General features: G+C 50.5%; 1 protein-coding gene across 5 annotated transcripts in view; it reads left to right on the top strand.

Annotated features, from left to right (window-relative positions):
* Window positions 1-18,057, top strand: part of LOC139229852 (uncharacterized) — a 125,384-nt gene that overhangs the window by 53,640 nt on the left and 53,687 nt on the right. For 4 of the 5 annotated variants that reach the window (XM_070861470.1, XM_070861473.1, XM_070861471.1 and 1 more), the window contains exons 3-4: window positions 1,715-1,790; window positions 16,592-16,699. In XM_070861470.1, coding sequence (XP_070717571.1) covers window positions 1,739-1,790; window positions 16,592-16,699 — 160 coding nt within the window. In that variant the 5' untranslated portion in view covers window positions 1,715-1,738. The remainder of the gene's footprint in view (window positions 1-1,714; window positions 1,791-16,591; window positions 16,700-18,057) is intronic. The other variant, XM_070861474.1, reaches the window with a different exon arrangement.

The raw sequence follows: 18,057 nt of genomic DNA, 5'->3' as shown, positions 1-18,057 counted from the left end.
GGGGACAGGGTCGGTGGGGTGTGTCGGGGGGACAGGGTCGGTGGGGTGTGTCGGGGGGGGGACAGGGTCGGTGGGGTGTGTCGGGGGGGGACAGGGTCGGTGGGGTGTGTCGGGGGAACAGGGTCGGTGGGGTGTGTCGGGGGGGACAGGGTCGGTGGGGTGTGTCGGGGGGACAGGGTCGGTGGGGTGTGTCGGGGGAACAGGGTCGGTGGGGTGTGTCGGGGGGGGGCAGGGTCGGTGGGGTGTGTCGGGGGAACAGGGTCGGTGGGGTGTGTCGGGGGGGGACAGGGTCGGTGGGGTGTGTCGGGGGGGGGCAGGGTCGGTGGGGTGTGTCGGGGGGGGACAGGGTCGGTGGGGTGTGTCGGGGGGGGACAGGGTCGGTGGGGTGTGTCGGGGGGACAGGGTCGGTGGGGTGTGTCGGGGGGAACAGGGTCGGTGGGGTGTGTCGGGGGGGGGGACAGGGTCGGTGGGGTGTGTCGGGGGGGGACAGGGTCGGTGGGGTGTGTCGGGGGAACAGGGTCGGTGGGGTGTGTCGGGGGGGACAGGGTCGGTGGGGTGTGTCGGGGGGACAGGGTCGGTGGGGTGTGTCGGGGGAACAGGGTCGGTGGGGTGTGTCGGGGGGGGACAGGGTCGGTGGGGTGTGTCGGGGGGGGGCAGGGTCGGTGGGGTGTGTCGGGGGAACAGGGTCGGTGGGGTGTGTCGGGGGAACAGGGTCGGTGGGGTGTGTCGGGGGGGGACAGGGTCGGTGGGGTGTGTCGGGGGGGGGCAGGGTCGGTGGGGTGTGTCGGGGGAACAGGGTCGGTGGGGTGTGTCGGGGGGGACAGGGTCGCTGGGGTGTGTCGGGGGGGGACAGGGTCGGTGGGGTGTGTCGGGGGGGACAGGGTCGGTGGGGGGGGACAGGGTCGGTGGGGTGTGTCGGGGGAACAGGGTCGGTGGGGTGTGTCGGGGGGGGACAGGGTCGGTGGGGTGTGTCGGGGGGACAGGGTTGGTGGGGTTGGGGGGGGGGGACAGGGTCGGTGGGGTGTGTCGGGGGGGGGGACAGGGTCGGTGGGGTGTGTCGGGGGGGGGGCAGGGTCGGTGGGGTGTGTCGGGGGGACAGGGTCGGTGGGGTGTGTCGGGGGGGACAGGGTCGGTGGGGTGTGTCGGGGGGACAGGGTCGGTGGGGTGTGTCGGGGTGACAGGGTCGGTGGGGTGTGTCGGGGGGGACAGGGTCGGTGGGGTGTGTCGGGGGGACAGGGTCGGTGGGGTGTGTCGGGGGGACAGGGTCGGTGGGGTGTGGCGGTGACAGTTCTGATTCCCCCCTCACCCTCCAACCCTTGATTCGGGCCCCTCTAACCCTCTAACCCTCGATCCCGAAGTCAGTTTGTCCAGGACCATCAATCTCTCCCCGTGGAATGGGAATATAAAATGATTTGGTACTTCCATTAAGTGTGGCGCTCTGCCTTTAATATCAGGGCCAATGTTTGTGTGTGAGTGATTGTGAGACTCCAGCGGTGTGTGTGAGTTAGTGTTTGTGTGACACAATGTTTGTGAGTGTGTGACAACGTCTGTCTGTGTGTGTGCTCCAGTCTCTGGTGTGGGATTTGAACCTGCAACCTACTGACTCCGAGGTGGGAGTACTCCCCACTGTGGTCTCAGTGTGCCAATGTGAAAGAGATTTTTCAGCAGAATTCCCAGTTTGGAGTCGAGCCATGTTTTTATGCTTTGTGTTTAGAAACTTACTTCTGGAGCTTGAAGAATGGAATGGAACATTTTCTGCAGCTTCCTGCTGTGTCCGGTTGTGGCCTGTGGTGAGGAGAGTTTTAATACAATGTCTAATTTCTGTTTGATGACGCAGCAAAGTTTGATTGATAAAGCGATGTAGCATGTCTGCGGGCATCGGGTAATCCCACGACTATAGATGTTGTAATAACTTGTTAGTATTTGGTTCACTACCAATCAGAGATCGAAAAGTGTCAGGGGTCTGGGTGATCAATGCTTTTCCCAGATTCCCCATGTGACTCCTCCAACTGACCATCCCTGCACCCCTCCATTGGGGAATAGATGGAACTGTCACAATGACATCAATAGTTGCATGTGGGATCAGTGGAGCTCTTCGTGCAGTGAATGGGTCAAAATGAATTGGGCGAGAGAGTGGGGAGGGGGCTGTGTAAGATATATCACCATCAGTGAAATATAGAGACCAGAGGATTGAGACAATTTTAATAACCAGCAAAGGACGATTAAAAAAAATAATAAAGAGGGAGAAGATAGATTATGAGAGCAAACTAGCAAGAAATATAAAAACAGACAGCAAGAGTTTCTACAGGTGTATATGAAATGGAAGCGTGTGGCTAAAATAAATGTTGGTCACTTAGTGGATGAGACTGGGGAATAAATAGTGGGAAACAGGAAATGGCAGAGACTTAGAACAAATATTTTGTATCGGTCTTCACGGTAAAAGTCACTAAAAGCATCTCAATAATTGATAATCAAGGGGCTATAGGGAGGGAGGAACTTAAAACAATCACTTTCACTAAAGAAAAAGTACTAGGCAAACTAATGGGGCTAAAGGAGGACAAGTCCCTGGACCCGATGGTCTGCATCCTAGGTTCTTAAAAGTAGCTGCAGAGATAGTGGATGCATTGGTTGTAATCTACCAAAATTCCCTGGATTCTGGGACGGTCCCAGCGGATTGGAAAACCGCAACTGTAAACTATAGACCAGTTAGCCTAACATCTGTCTTTGGGAAAATGCTGGAGTCCATTATTAAGGAAGCAGTAGCAGGACATTTATGAAAATCATGATTCAATCAAGCAGAGTCAGCATGGTTTTATGAAAGAGAAATCGTGTTTGACAAATGTGCTGGAGCTCTTTTGAGGATGCAACGAGCAGGGTGGATAAAGGGGAACCAGTAGATGTAGTGTATTTGGATTTCCAGAGGCATTCGATAAGGTGCCACATAAAAGGTTACTGCACAAGTTAAGAGCTCAGGGAGTTGGGATAATATATTAGCGTGGGTGGAGGATTGACTGACTAACAGAAAGCAGAGAGTTGGGATAAATGGGTCATTTTCAGGTTGGCAAACTGTAACAAGTAGGATGCTACAGGGATCAGTGCTGGGTCCTCAATATTTATAATCTATATCAATGACACTCAGCACCCCTTCCCTGCTTTCTCTCCATACCCCTTGATCCCTTTAGCCGTAAGGGCCATATCCAACTCCAACTCCCTCTTGAATATATCCAATGAACTGGCATCAACAACTCTCTGCGGCAGGGAATTCCACAGGTTAACAACTCTCTGAGTGAAGAAGTTTCTCCTCAACTCAGTCCTAAATGGCCTGCCCTTTATCCTTAGACTGTGTCCCCTGGTTCTGGACTTCTCCAACATCAGGAACATTCTTCCTGTATCTAACCTGTCCAGTCCCGTCAGAATCTTATATGTTTCTATGAGATCCCCTCTCATTCTTCTAAACTCCAGTGAATACAGCCCCAGTCAATCCAGTCTCTCCTCATATGTCAGTCCGGGAATCAGTTTGGTGAACCTTCGCTGCACTCCCTCGATTGCAAGAACGTCCTTCCTCAGATTAGGAGACCAAAACTGAACACAATATTCCAGGTGAGGCCTCACTAAGGCCCTGTACAACTGCAGTAAGACCTCCCTGCTCCTATATTCAAATCCCCTAGCTATGAAGGCTAACATGCCATTTGCCTTCTTCACCGCCTGCTGTACCTGCGTATCAACTTTCAATGACTGATGTACCATGACACCCAGGTCTCTTTGCACCTCCCCCTTTCCTAATTTGCCGCCATTCAAATAATATTCTGCCTTCGTGTTTTTGCCACCAAAGTGGATAACCTCACATTTATCCACATTATACTGTGCATCTGCCATGCATTTTCCCATTCACCTAACCTTTCCAAGTCCCCCTGCAGCCTCTTAGCATTCTCCTCGCAGCTCACACCGCCACCCAGCTTAGTGTCATCTGCAAACTTGGAGATACTATACTCAATTCCTTCATCTAAATCATTGATGTATATTGCAAATAGCTGGGGTTCCAGCACTGAGCCCTGCGGCACCCCACTAGTCACTGCCTGCCATTCTGAAAAGGACCCATTTATCCCGACTCTCTGCTTCCTGTCTGCCAACCAGTTCTCTATCCATGTCAGTACATTACCCCCAATACCATGTGCTTTAATTTTGCACACCAATCTCTTGTGTGGGACCTTGTCAAAAGCCTTTTGAAAGTCCAAATATACCACATCCACTGGTTCTCCCTTGTCCACTCTACTAGTTACATCCTCAAAAAATTCTAGAAGATTTGTCAAGCATGATTTTCCTTTCATAAATCCATGCTGACTTGGACCGATCCTGTCACTGCTTTCGGCTTTCCAAATGCGCTGTTATTTCATCTTTAATAATTGATTCCAACATTTTCCCCACCAATGATGTCAAGCTAACCGGTCTATAATTCCACATTTTCTCTCTCCCTCCTTAAAAAGTGGTGTTACATTAGCTATTCTCCAGTCCATAGGAAATGATTCAGAGTCAATAGACTGCTGGAAAATGATCACCAATGCATCCACTATTTCTAGGGCCACTTCCTTAAGTACTCTGAGATGCAGACTATCAGGCCCTGGGGATTTATCGGCCTTCAATCCCATCAATTTCCCTAACACAATTTCCTGACTAATAAGGATTTATTTCCGTTCCTCCTTCTCCCTCGACCCTCTGTTCCCTAGAATGAGAGGTAATCTTATTGAAACATATAAGATTCAGGGGGAAATTGACAGGGTAGATGCAGAAAGGATGTTTCCCCTAGTGGGAGAATCTAGAACTAAAGGGGCATAGTTTCAGAATAATGGGTTACCCATTTAAAACAGAGATGAGGAGGAATTTCCTCTCAGAGGGTTGGAAATCTGTGGAATTCTCTAAACCCGCGCGTGTGTGTGTGTGTGTGTGTGTGTGATTGTCATTGTCATTATATACACAGCGGGAAGATTCCCTCTGGTCTGTCTGTGTGTGTGTGTCAGTGACATTATATACACAGCAGGGAAATTCCCTCTGGTCTGTGTGTGTGTGTGTGTGTGTGTCAGTGACATTATATACACAGCAGGGAGATTCCCTCTGGTCTGTGTGTGTGTGTGTGTGTGTGTGTCAGTGACATTATATACACAGCAGGGAGATTCTGTGTGTGTGTGTGTGTGTGTGTGTGTGTGTGTCAGTGACATTATATACACAGCAGGGAGATTCCCTCTGGTCTGTCCGTGTGTGTCAGTGACATTATATACACAGCGGGAAGATTCCCTCTGGTCTGCGTGTGTGTGTGTGTGTGTGTCAGTGACATTATATACACAGCGGGAAGATTCCCTCTGGTCTGTGTGTGTGTGTGTGTGTGTGTGTGTGTGTGTGTGTGTGTGTCAGTGACATTATAAGACCATCAGCAGACTGGGGCCACTTCAGGGAGCAGTGCGTGCTGCTGCAGGAGGGCGACGACTGACTGCATTGCAGGCAGGTACGGCAGGGGTGGCAAAGGAGTGGCAAGAGATTGTAGAGAAATGTGATCGGGGCCCAGGAGAGGAGAGAGTTCGAGGCCCAGAAGAGGCGAGGGCCCAGGGGCAGCACGGGCCAGCCCACACTGCGATATGTGAGCGCGCTCGGTCTGTGCAGCAGAGCAGGTCTCCAGTCTCCTGGTTAATCCTTGCCACTGGACCAAGACCTCGCTCTGTCAAGCCCGTGTGGTGGCTGGTGTGCAACGGCCACCACACGTTAAAAGAATCCAAGCACAGGCATCTTCTGGTTCAACTTCAGAAAGAAGTTAGGAAGAGGGACAGAGTCAGTGGCTAGGGAACGGAGTTTGTAGCAGGAACCGAAAACAATGGCTTCAGTCTTCACAATATTTAATTGCAGAAAAATCCTGCTCATCCAGAATTGGAAATCGGACAAGCAGTCTGACAATTTAGAGACCGTGGATGGGTCGAGAGAAGTAGTAGTGAGGTAGAGCTGGGTGTCATCAGCATACATGTGGAAACTGACGCTGTGTTTTCGGATGATGTAGATGAGAAATAGGAGGGGGCCAAGGATAGGTCCTTAGGGGGACACCAGAGGTAACGATGCAGGGTGGGAAGAGAAGCCATTCCAATGATTCTCTGGCTATGATTCGGTCGATAAGAATGGAACCAGGCAAGTGCAGTCCCACCCAGCTGGACGAGAGGCAATGGAGAAGGATGGAGTGGTCAACCGTGTCAAAGGCTGCAGACAGGTCGAGAAGGATGAGGAGGGATAGTTTACCTTTGCCACAGTCAAAAAGGATGTCATTTATGAATTTGAGAGCTGTATCGATACTGTGGCAGGCATGGAAACCAGACTATTGGGATTCAAACGTGGAATTGCGGGAAAGACGGGCATGGATTTGGGAGGCGACAGCACGTTCAAGGAATTTGGACGGGAAAGGGAGGTAGGAGATGGGGCAGCAGTTTGCAAGGATGGAGGTGTGAACGGTTGGTTTTCTGAGAAAAGGGGTGAATAGAGCAAATTGGAGGGAGAGGGGGACAGTACCTGAGAACAGTGTCAGTGACATGATAAACACAGGGGGAAGTGTGTGTGTGTGTGTGTGTGTGTGTGTCAGTGTGTGTCAGTGTGTGTGTGTGTGTGTGTCAGTGTGTGTGTGTGTGTGTGTGTGTGTCAGTTTGTGTGTGTGTGTCAGTATGTGTGTGTGTGTGTGTGTGTGTCAGTGTGTGTGTGTGTCAGTGTGTGTGTGTGTATGTGTCAGTGTGTGTGTGTGTGTGTCTGTGTGTGTGTGTGTGTGTCAGTCAATCATCATAGGCAGTCCCTCGGAATCGAGGAAGACTTGCTTCCACTCTAAAAGTGAGTTCTTAGGTGACTGAACGTGGGACAGACAGTGGTTGAAGGAAAGGTTGGGTGGGATTGGTTTACCGCACGCTCCTTCCGTTGCCTACGTTTAATTTCTGCATGCTCTCTCTTATGCTCATAATAAAGGATACAACTGAGTACTGTATGCAATGAGTAAGTGTGACCTTAGCTCCTTTAATTAAACTTCAGAGTGCTGGTACAGCGTGGGAGGCCTGCTTTTATACCGTGCTCCCAAGGGATGCTGGGATCCTGGTGAGTTCGGCTCCGTGGTCAACCGTGATGTCGGTTGCCACTTGTGTGTGTTGGAGGATCAAAGTTGACGGTGTCCTCTTCGAATTGCTTGTGGCTGTTTGTGAACCGCAATTTGATTTGGTCCAAATGCTTTCTACACGTTAGTCCATAAGCCAATTTGACCTGAAACACCCTATTCTCTTCTTTGGCTATGACCGTACCAGCAAGCCATTTGGGACCATGTCCATAGTGGAGTACAAATACAGGGTCATTGACTTCAATATCGCAGTTTGGAGGGCCTCTCTGGGTGCATTGCTCAGTTGAGAGCAATGTTGCGCGATTATGGTACATGCTTTGTTGATGCCGCCTGCCTTCAACGTGATCATGGAGATGAGGGTGAACAAGAGGGTCCCTTGTTTTGATCGCCCTTTTCATGAGCAGCTCGGCTGGGGGAACCCCGTTGAGCGAGTGGGGTCTGGTGTGGTAGCTGAGCAGGACTCGGGACAGTCGGGTCTGCAGGGAGCCTTCCGACACACGTTTCATGCTTTGCTTGATGGTTTGAACTACCCGTTCTGCCTGGCCATTGGATGCGGGCTTGAATGGGGCAGATGTGACGTGCTTGATCCCATGACGTGCGGGTCATGAATTTCTTGAATTCAGCACTGGTGAAACACGGCCCATTATCGCTGACAAGGACATCCGGCAGGCCGTGTGTGACAAACATGGTTTGTAGGCTTTCGATGGTGGTGGTGGTGGTGATGGACATGCTTACAGACATTATTACACATTCAATCTATTTTGAATAAGCATCCACAACAACCAAGAAGATTTTGCCTAGAAATGGGTCCGCAAAGTCAACGTGGATCCTAGACCACGGTTTGGAGGGCCACGACCACAAACTTAGCGGTGGCTCTCTTGGTGCATTGCTCAATTGAGTGCAAGTGTTGCATTGGCGCACGCATGACTCTAAGTCTGAGTTGATGCCGGGCCACCACATGGAATCTGGCAATTACTTCATCATTACTATGCCTGGGTGGGTACTGTGTTGGTCGCGTATGAACGTTTCCCTGCCTTTCTTAGGCAAAATAATGCGATTACCCCACAAAAGACAGTCCGTCTGTAAGGACATTTCGTCTTTGCGCCTCTGGAACGGCTTGATCTCTTCCTGCATCTCCGCTGGGACGCTGGACCAGCTCCCATGGAGGACACAGTTTTTTACAATGGTAGCCGAGAGAGCATCAGCGCAGTTCTCTGTGCCTGGTCTGTGGCGGATTACATAGTTGTATGCAGACAGTGTGAGCGCCCATCTTTAGATGCGGGCAGAGGCATTGGTGTTAATCCCTTTGCTCTCTGAGAACAGCAATATCAGCGACTTATGGTCAGTTTCTAGCTCAAACTTGAGACCAAAGAGATACTGGTGCATTTTTTTTCACCCCGTAAATGCTGCCAGAGCTTCTTTTTCAATCATGCTGTAAGCCCTTTCGGCCTTGGACAAACTCCTCGACACATAGGCGACTGGTTGCAATGTCCCCAATTCGTTAGCCTGTTGTAACACACACCCGACCCCGTATGACGATGCATCGCAAGCTAGCACTAATCGTTTACATGGGCTTTTCAGAATAAGCAGTTTGTTGGAACATAACAGATTTCTGGCTTTCTCAAAAGCAGCCTCTTGTGAATTCCCCCATACCCAGTTGTCTCCCTTGCGCAGTAGCACATGTAAGGGTTCTAGCAAGGTTAACCCGGGTAAGAAATTACCGAAATAGTTGAAGGAGTCCCAGGAACGACCGCATCTCTGTCATGTTCTGTGGTCTCGGCGCGTTCTTGATGGCTTCCGTCTTGGCGTCAGTGGGTCTGATGCCGTCTGCCGCGATTCTTCTTCCTAAGAACTCGACCTCTGGCACCAGGAAAACACACTGAGCATTTCAACCTGAGCCTCACGCGATCCAGCCGACTTAGAACCTCTTCCAGATTCTTCAAGTGTTCGATGGTGTCCCGACCTGTGACCAGTATGTCGTCCTGGAAAACCATGGTGCATGGAACCGACTTTAGCATGCTCTCCATGTTCCGTTGGAAAATTGCCACAGCCAAACTAATCCCAAATGGGCACCTGTTGTAGATGAATAGACCTTTGTGCGTGTTGATGCAGGTGAGGCCTTTCGAAGATTCCTCCAGCTCCTGTGTCATGTAGGCTGAGGTCAGGTCCAGCTTGGTGAATGTCTTCCCTCCAGCCAGGATCGCAAATAGGTCGTCTGCCTTGGGTAGCGGGTACTGGTCCTGAAGCAAAAAACGGTTAATTGTTACTTTATAGTCCCCACAAATTCTGACTGTGCTGTCGCCTTTGAGAACTGGAACAATCAGACTGGTCCACTTGTTGAACTCCACCGGCGCGATGATGCCTTCTCGCTGCAGCCTGTCCAGCTCAATTTCCACTTTCTCTCACATCATATATGATACCGCCCGTGCCATGTGGTGGATGGGTCACGTACCGGGAACCAAGTGGATCTGCACCTTCACCCCCGAGAAACTTCCAGTGCCTAGCTCAAACAACAATGGGAATCTGCTCAGAACCTGGGCACATGAGGCGTCATCGACGGATGAAAGCGCTCGGATGCCGTCCCAGTTCCAGCGGATTTTTCCCAGCCAGCTTCTGCCGAACAGTGTGGGGCCATCTCCTGGTACAATCCATAGTGGTAGTTCATGCACTGCTCCATCAGTGGAGACTTTTACTTCTGCGCTGCCAATAACATGGATCAGCTCTTTGGTGTAAGTTCTTAGCTTGGTGTGAATGGGGCTAAGCTTGGGTCTGTGTGCCTTGTTGCTCCACAGCCTGTCGAAAGCCTTTTTACTCATTACAGACTGAATCGCACCCGTGTCCAGTTCCATGGATACTGGAATTCCGTTCAATTCAACTTTTAACATGATCGGTGGACATTTCGTGGTGAAGGTGTGTACCCTGTACACTTCTGCCTCCTCGGTTCGAATCTCTAATTCAGCCTGATCCACCATGGATCGGTCTTCCTCTGCAACATGGTGGTTTGCAGGATTTGCAGCTCGTCTAAACATTCGCTGGAGGTGTCCCATTGTTCTACAGCCTTTGCACACATAGTGTTTGAAGTGGTATTGATGGGCTCGATGATCACCTCCGCAGTGCCAACAAGGTGTTAACTGCCTCACATTAACGATTGGTGGTGGACTCTGGGTCATCTGAGGTCGTGCAGCTGCCGGCGTGTTCTGCCGTATGCATTCCTGCTTGAAAATGATGTTACTTTGTGTACAGTATTGCCAAAACCTCTTTATGCTGCGAAATTTGTTTGGTGTTATCGCTGGTGGACATAAATGCCTGGGCTATAGTTATGGCTCTGCTCAGATTCAATGTTTCAACAGTCAATAATTTGCGAAGGATAACCTCATGGCCAATGCCAAGCACAAAAAAGTCTCTTTGCATTTGTTCAAGGAATCCATCGAATTCGCAATGTCCTGCAAGGCACCTTAGTTCGGCGATGTAGCCCGGCACTTCCTGGCCTTCCGACCGTTGAAACGTGTAGAACCGAAACCTCACCATCAAAATGCTTTCCTTTGGATTTAGGTGCTCCCGGACCAGCATACACAGTTCTTCATAGGAGGCCATAGGTTGTTGGTTTTACCGGAGCTAGAAGATTCTTCATGAGGCCATAGGTTGTTGTCCCACAGACGGTAAGGAGGATCGCCCTTCGTTTGACAGCCTTCTCGTCCCCTTCCAGCTCGTTGGCCACAAAGTATTGGTCGAGTCTCTCCACGAAGGCCTCCCAATCGTCCCCTTCTGAGAATTTCTCCAGGATACTGTCATGTATCTCACACTACTGTACATAACTGTATCTTACCATACTATACATGACTATAACCAGAGATGACCTGTAACCACAAGCTTACCTTACCACCAGGGGTGCACTTGCAGGAGACACTGGATACCTGTTCCAGACAGCTATATAAGGACAGGTCTCAGGCAAGTGTGGCATTCGAGAGCTGTGTAATAAAGGTGCAGGTCCTGAGTGACCTTGACTTCAACATGTGCCTCGTGTGAGTCTGTACTGCAGGGACAGGACTTTACAGTGGCGACGAGTTACGGGATTACAGAATCCACAGAATGGTGACCAACGGCTCAGTTGAAAAATACAATGTTGGAGATAATTGGGAGGACTTTATAGAAAGGCTCCAGCAAAGCTTCGTAACCAAAGACTGGTTGGGCGACGACACGGCAGACAAGAGAAGAGCCCATCTCTTGACCAGCTGTGGCTCGAAAACATACAGCTTAATGAAGGACCTGCTGGCACCAGAGAAACCAGCAAGCAAGTCGTTTGAAGAGTTGAGCACACTGGTAAGAGACCACCTGAAGCCAGCGAGCAGCCTACACATGACCAGACACAGGTTCTACAACTACAGACGCTGTGTGGGCCAGAGCATACCCGACTTCGTGGCGGAACTTCGGAGGTTGGCTAGTTTATGTGAGTTCTCCGATGAACTGAGGAGAGAAGTATTGAGAGACTTTTTTATTGAGGGAATAGGCCATGCAGGCTTATTCTGAAAGCTCATAGAGACCAAGAACTTGACCCTAGAGGCAGCAGCACTGGTTGCACAGATATTCTTGGCAGGAGAAGAAGAAACGAGGTTGATCTACACTGCGGGTACGACAACTAACGCAACATCGGAACAAGGGGTTCACAGCGTGAAATAAGCCACTACCCCCACACACAGACAAAGGCAGGAGAGCAGGCCCTCAACAGCAGGCAATGGCACCAGAAGCCATCAAGGGCCACATGAACGGCCGTTCACACCTCATCAACCCACAATGCGAGCAATCAACTACAAACTGAGAGAAGCTCAAGAGAGATCAGCCAGATGCAGCTCATCTTTTGGAAACAATGGAAGCGGTCTGTGCTGGAGATGTGGGGGAAGGCACTCATCAAGGGGGTGTCGATTTCAGCATGCTCTTTGCAGAAACTGCGACTATACAGGGCATCTGGCCCGCATGTGCAGAAAAACGGCAGCTTGGCTGGTATACGAATCAGAAGGGTCGGAAAGCGGACCAGAAGACGGTGGGGACAGTACCCAGGACACCGAGGTACGCGGGTCAACACGATCAATGGCCACTGCTCTTACAACAAGACGTCTCTAATAATGAAGAGGGTCCTACTCACCCCGGGATACCCGTCAACATGGAGCTGGATACGGGAGCGAGTCAATCTCTCATGAGCGCTCAACAATTTGAACAGCTGTGGCCGCACAAAAGAGAGACCAAAGCTCACAAGGGTCGACACCAAATTAAGAACCTATACCAAAGAAATCGTACCAGTCCTCGGCAGCGCCATGCTCTCAGTCACACACAAAGGGACAGTGAACCGACTTCCCCTGTGGATTGTCCTCGGAGATCTCCCAGCACTGCTGGGGAGAAGCTGGCTGGCAAAACTAAATTGGAAATGGGATGATGTTCACACCATGTCGTCAGAGGAACGGACCTCCTGCTCGACAGTTCTAAGTCGATTTGAACATCTCTTTCAGCCAGGTGTGGGCACCTTCAAAGGGGCTAAAGTCAAAATCTACATCTCACAGGATGCTAGACCGGTCCATCACAAGGCTAGAGCTGTGCCCTCTGTGATGAGGGAAAAGATTGAACACGAACTAGACAGGCTTCAGCGGGAAAGCATTATCTCACCCGTGGAATTCAGCGACTGGGCAAGTCCCATCGTCCCAGTCATGAAGCCTGATGGATCCGTACGAATCTGTGGGACTACAAATCTACCATAAACAGAGTCTCCCTACTGGACCAATACCCGCTGCCCAGAGCGGAGGACTTATTAGCCACATTGGCTGGAGGAAAACTTTTCTCAAAACTAGATCTCACATCTGCGTATATGACGCAAGAACTGACCGCTGAGTCCAAGCTACTCACCACCATCAACACACATCGAGGCCTTTTCATGTACAATTGATGCCCATTCGGCATCAGGTCGGCAGCTGCTATATTCCAGCGCAACATGGGGAGTCTGCTCAAGTCCATCCCGGGGACGGTTGTATTTGAAGACGACATACTTATCACAGGCAGGGACACCGACTCCCATCTCCATAATTTGGAGGAAGTACTAAAGCGGTTGGATCGGGTAGGCCTAAGAGTTAAGAAATCCAAGTGCCTGTTTCTCACGCCCGAGGTTGAATTTTTGGGCAGAAGGATTGCCGCTGATGAAATCCGCCCAACAGAGTCCAAAACAGAAGCAATTCGCCTGGCACCCAGGCCCCGGAATGTCTCAGAACTGCACGCCTTTCTCGGGCTACTCAATTACTTTGGGAACTTTATGCAGAACTTGAGCACGCTGCTGGAGCCTCTCCAGGTGCTACTCAGGAAGTGGTGCGATTGGTTTTGGGGGGATGCCCAAGAACGCACCTTCAATAAGGTATGCAACCTTCTGTGTTCCAACTGTGTTTTGGCTTTCTTTGATCCAAGTAAAAAGCTAGTTCTTACATGTGATGCGTCAGCGTACGGGGTCGGGTGCGTTTTACAACATGTCAATAGTGCGGGTAAATTACAACCCATAGCTTTTGCCTCCAGGTCACTTTCGCGGGCGGAGCGCGGGTACAGAACGGTGGAGAAGGAGGCGCTCGCGTGCGTGTACATTGTCAAAAAGATGCACCAATACCTTTTTGGGGCCAAGTTCGCGTTAGAAACCGACCACAAGCCCCTCACATCCCTACTATCCGAGAGCAAGGCAATAAACGCCAACGCCTCGGCGCGCATTCAACGGTGGGCACTCATGCTGGCCTCTTACGATTACACCATAAGGCACAGACAACTGTGCCGATGCACTTAGCAGGCTACCCTGGCGACCACGGAAGGGTCTGACGAACAGGACTGTGAGATGGTCATGGCAATCAATGCCTTTGAGTCCACAGGTTCACCCATGACGGCTTGCCAAATCAGAGCCTGGACGACCAGCGACCCCACGTTATCCCTAGTAAAAAGATGTGTCTTAACCGGTGACTGGGCAGAGGCTCACGATGCCTGCCCCGAGGAGATCAAACCTTTCCATAGGTGCATGCATGAGCTATCACTACAAACAGACTGCCTAATGTGGAGCAGCCGAGTAGTTAAGCCTCTGCGAGGCAGAGAGGCTTTTGTCCGGGAGCTCCACCGTGAGCACCCGGGGATCGTTCTCCTGAAGGCCATAGCCAGATCCCACATCTGGGGGCCTGGCATTGACGCGGACTTGGAGCTCTGCGTCCGACGGTGAACCATTTGTGCCCAACTCAGTAATGCCCCCAGGGAGGCCCCCCTGAGCCCCTGGCCCACCAAACCGTGGTCGCGGGTGCACGTAGACTATGCGGGCCCATTCATGGGCAAAATGTTCCTCGTAGTTGTAGATGCATTTTCAAAGTGGATCGAATGCACCATTTTAAACTCGAGCACCACCTCCACCACTGTGGAGAGCCTTGGAACCATGTTCGCAATGCACGGCATTCCTGACATATTGGTCAGTGATAATGGTCCGTGCTTCACCAGCGCAGAATTCCAAGATTTCATGAGTGACCACGGCATAAATCACGTTAGGACGGTACCGTTCAAGCCGGCCTCTAACGGCCAGGCGGAGCGAGCAGTGCAGATCATTAAACAAGGCATGCTCAAAATCCAATGTCCCACACTGCAGGGCCGCCTGTCGCGACTGCTGCTGGCATACAGATCTCGTCCGCATTCATTGACTGGAGTTCCCCCCCGCGCAATTATTGATGAAACGGTCCTTAAAGACAAGGCTCTCATTAATCCTCCAGACATGCATGAAATCGTTGAGGCAAAGCGCCGTAAGCTAACTGAGTACCATGACCGAAATGCGAGGGGGAAGTGGAATGAGAAAGGGGACAAAGTGTTTGTGCTAAACCATGGCAGGGGTCCCAAATGGCTTGCAGGGACAGTAACAGGCAAGGAAGGAAATAGGCTACTGGTAGTACAAATGGACAATGGCCAAACCTGCCGGAGGCATGTAGACCAAGTCAAAAGTAGATTTACCAACAACACTGCTGAACCAGAAGCAGACTACAATATGGAACTCACACCACACCTGGTGGACAGACAGAGGGAACAACCTGAGGAAAGGGCAATCCCAACAGACAGCCCAGGCGAGACACCAACAATCATACTGAACGAAACAGACAGCCCAGGCGAGATACCAGCAATCACACCGGAAAGAAAAACAGGCACCAAGGCAAACAACTGAACCACAACTAAGGCGCTCCACGCGAGAGCGTAGACCACCTGAGAGACTGAATCTATAAAGACAATAAGACCTTGGGGGAGGGTGATGTCATGTATCTCACACTACTGTACATAACTGTATCTTACCATGCTATACATGACTACAACCAGAGATGACCTGTAACCACAAGCTTACCTTACCACCAGGGGTGCGCTTGCAGGAGACACTGGATACCTGTCACAGACAGGTATATAAGGACAGGTCTCAGGCAAGTGTGGCATTCGAGAGCTGTGTAATAAAGGTGCAGGTCCTGAGTGACCTTGACTTCAACATGTGCCTCGTATGAGTCTGTCCTGCAGGGACAGGACTTTACAGATACCAACAGTTCTATACATTTTTGCATGGTTGTTCGTTATCTCGTTGCCAATTGTTATGCTCATAATAAAGGAAACAACTGAGTACTATATGCAATGAGTAAGTGTGACCTTAGCTCCTTTAATTAAACTCCAGAGTGCTGGTACAGCGTGGGAGGCCTGCTTATATACAGTGCTCCCAAGGGATGCTGGGATCCCTTGGGACTCCAACAGGCGTGGTAATGGTGTGATACAGGTTGCCAAGGGTTACATACATAACACTGTCGGCGATGAAACTCAAAGTGCTCAGCGCCCTCCCCGATGCACTTCCTCTACTTAGGGCGGTCTTTGGCCAGGGACTCCCAGATATCGGTGGGGATGTCGCACTTTATCAGGGAGGCTTTGAGGGTGTCCTTGTAACGATTTCTCTGCCCACCTGGGGCTTGTTTGCCATGAAGGAGTTCCGAGTAGAGAACTTGCTTTGGGAATCTCGTGTCTGGCATGCGGACAATGTGGCCTGCCCAGCGGAGCTGATCGAGTGTGGTCAGTGCTTCAATGCTGGGGATGTTGGCCTGATCGAGAACACTAACGTTGGTGCGCCTGTCCTCCCAGGGGATTTGCAGGATCTTGCGGAGACATCGTTGGTGGTATTTCTCCAGCGATTTGAGGTGTCTACTATATATGGTCCATACATGAGGGTGAGTATCACTGCAGCCCTGTAGACCATGAGCTTGGTGGCAGAGACATTATAAACACAACGGGAAGACTCCCTCTGGTCTGTGTGTGTGTGTGTCTTGTGTGTGTGTGTGTGTGTGTGTGTCTTGTGTGTGTGTGTGTGTGTGTGTGTGTCAATTTGCTTCAATCAATGTGTGAAAATGTTTTCTCATTACAATGTTTCTATAACTGCTGTGAATTGTTTCCTGTTATTTGCAGAGGAATCGCGCTCTTGGGTTACATCTTCGACAATCGGTCTTCCAGTGATTCTTTCTATTGCAATTGGTGCTGTGCTGATTTTTTTCTGGGTATATCTTCAATCTCATGGTATGGAATAATTTTATTTACGAAATTAACTGCGCTCACTCTCTATCAGTTTAGGGTTCCCTGGGCTCTGCTCTCTCCCCCCACCCAGTGACCGCTTTCTATTTATTATCTCCTCCCATCCCCCCGCCTGCGGGATAGATTCCTCTGTACAGCCTCCTACAGATTACATACAGTCTCCAGTCCTCTCAACATGGGGTGGCTGACTCCTTGGGCCCAAGTTTCCACATGATTTGCGCCTGATTTTTAGGAGCAACTGGTGGAGAACGGACTATCTTAGAAATCGCAATTCTCCACATTTTTTTTTTCTGCAGTTCTAGTCAGGTAGAACAGTTCTACTTTGGAACAGAATTTTTTCTTCAAAAAGGGGTGTGTCTGGCCATTGACGCCTGATTTCAAAGTTTCCACAGTGAAAACGTACTCCAAACTAAAGTAGAATGGAGCAAGTGAAGATTTTTGTAGAACTGAAAAAACCTGTTCTACACATTAAAAAATCAGGCGCAGGTTACAAATTAGGCGTCCAGAACGAGGTGGGGGGGGGGGGAAGTCATTAAATTCTACAATAAATCCTTATTTATACTTCTACAAATATTATACAAATAAATCCAACCTGAATAAACATTTATAAGCAAAGAAAAGATTAAATAAACCATCTTCCTACCTGTGTGAAAGTGCTTCAGCCATCGTTCATGCCTGCGGGGGGGGGGGAAGGAAACTGCCGTTTGTTGCCGCGGAGAGAGGGGCGGGAGGGGAAGGAGACAGCGGTTTGTTGCCGCGGAGGGTGGGGAGGGGAAGGAGACAGTGAGAAGAGTAGCCTCAGTGCTGATGTGCTGATGGCAATGTGCTTTTATTAAAAAATGTTCAAAAATTAAACAGCTACAAAGAACTACAGAAATGGCCGAGTGCCAATGTTTCCTTCACACTGAGCATGCGCGAACGCTCCAACGCGCACGCGCAGCGTTGCCGGCAGGAAAAAAACTAATTTAAATAGTACCCGCCCCCGCCCACTTACAAAATCGGCGCGAGTGTAGGCTCCGCCCACCTGGGCGCCGCGCCAAACAGACAAGGAGCTGCAAAGCGCTCGAGAATAGCGCGTTTTTTTTCTGGCGCCGTTTTAGGCGCGAAAAACGGGCGCCCAGCTCGGAGGGGCGCCCGTTTTTTATCCTGTGGAAACTTGGGCCCCTTATATCTTGCTCTTCTCTATGCATTATAATGGGGCAATGGAAATCCTGGGGCAACTTTGAACTTCGGCAGAGGTGGAATTGGGCGGAAGTGGATCAACCACTTGTCACACATCCTGCCTGAGTTTACTTTCTATTGAATGGAAAGGAACATTAGATGGGTGTAAAACAGGCAGCCAA

This window comes from Pristiophorus japonicus, chromosome 19 (genome assembly GCF_044704955.1).
Source record: "Pristiophorus japonicus isolate sPriJap1 chromosome 19, sPriJap1.hap1, whole genome shotgun sequence".
Taxonomy (NCBI): domain Eukaryota; kingdom Metazoa; phylum Chordata; class Chondrichthyes; family Pristiophoridae; genus Pristiophorus; species Pristiophorus japonicus.
Note: the sequence above shows the minus strand (reverse complement) of the source record. Positions and strands in the feature narration are given on the sequence as shown.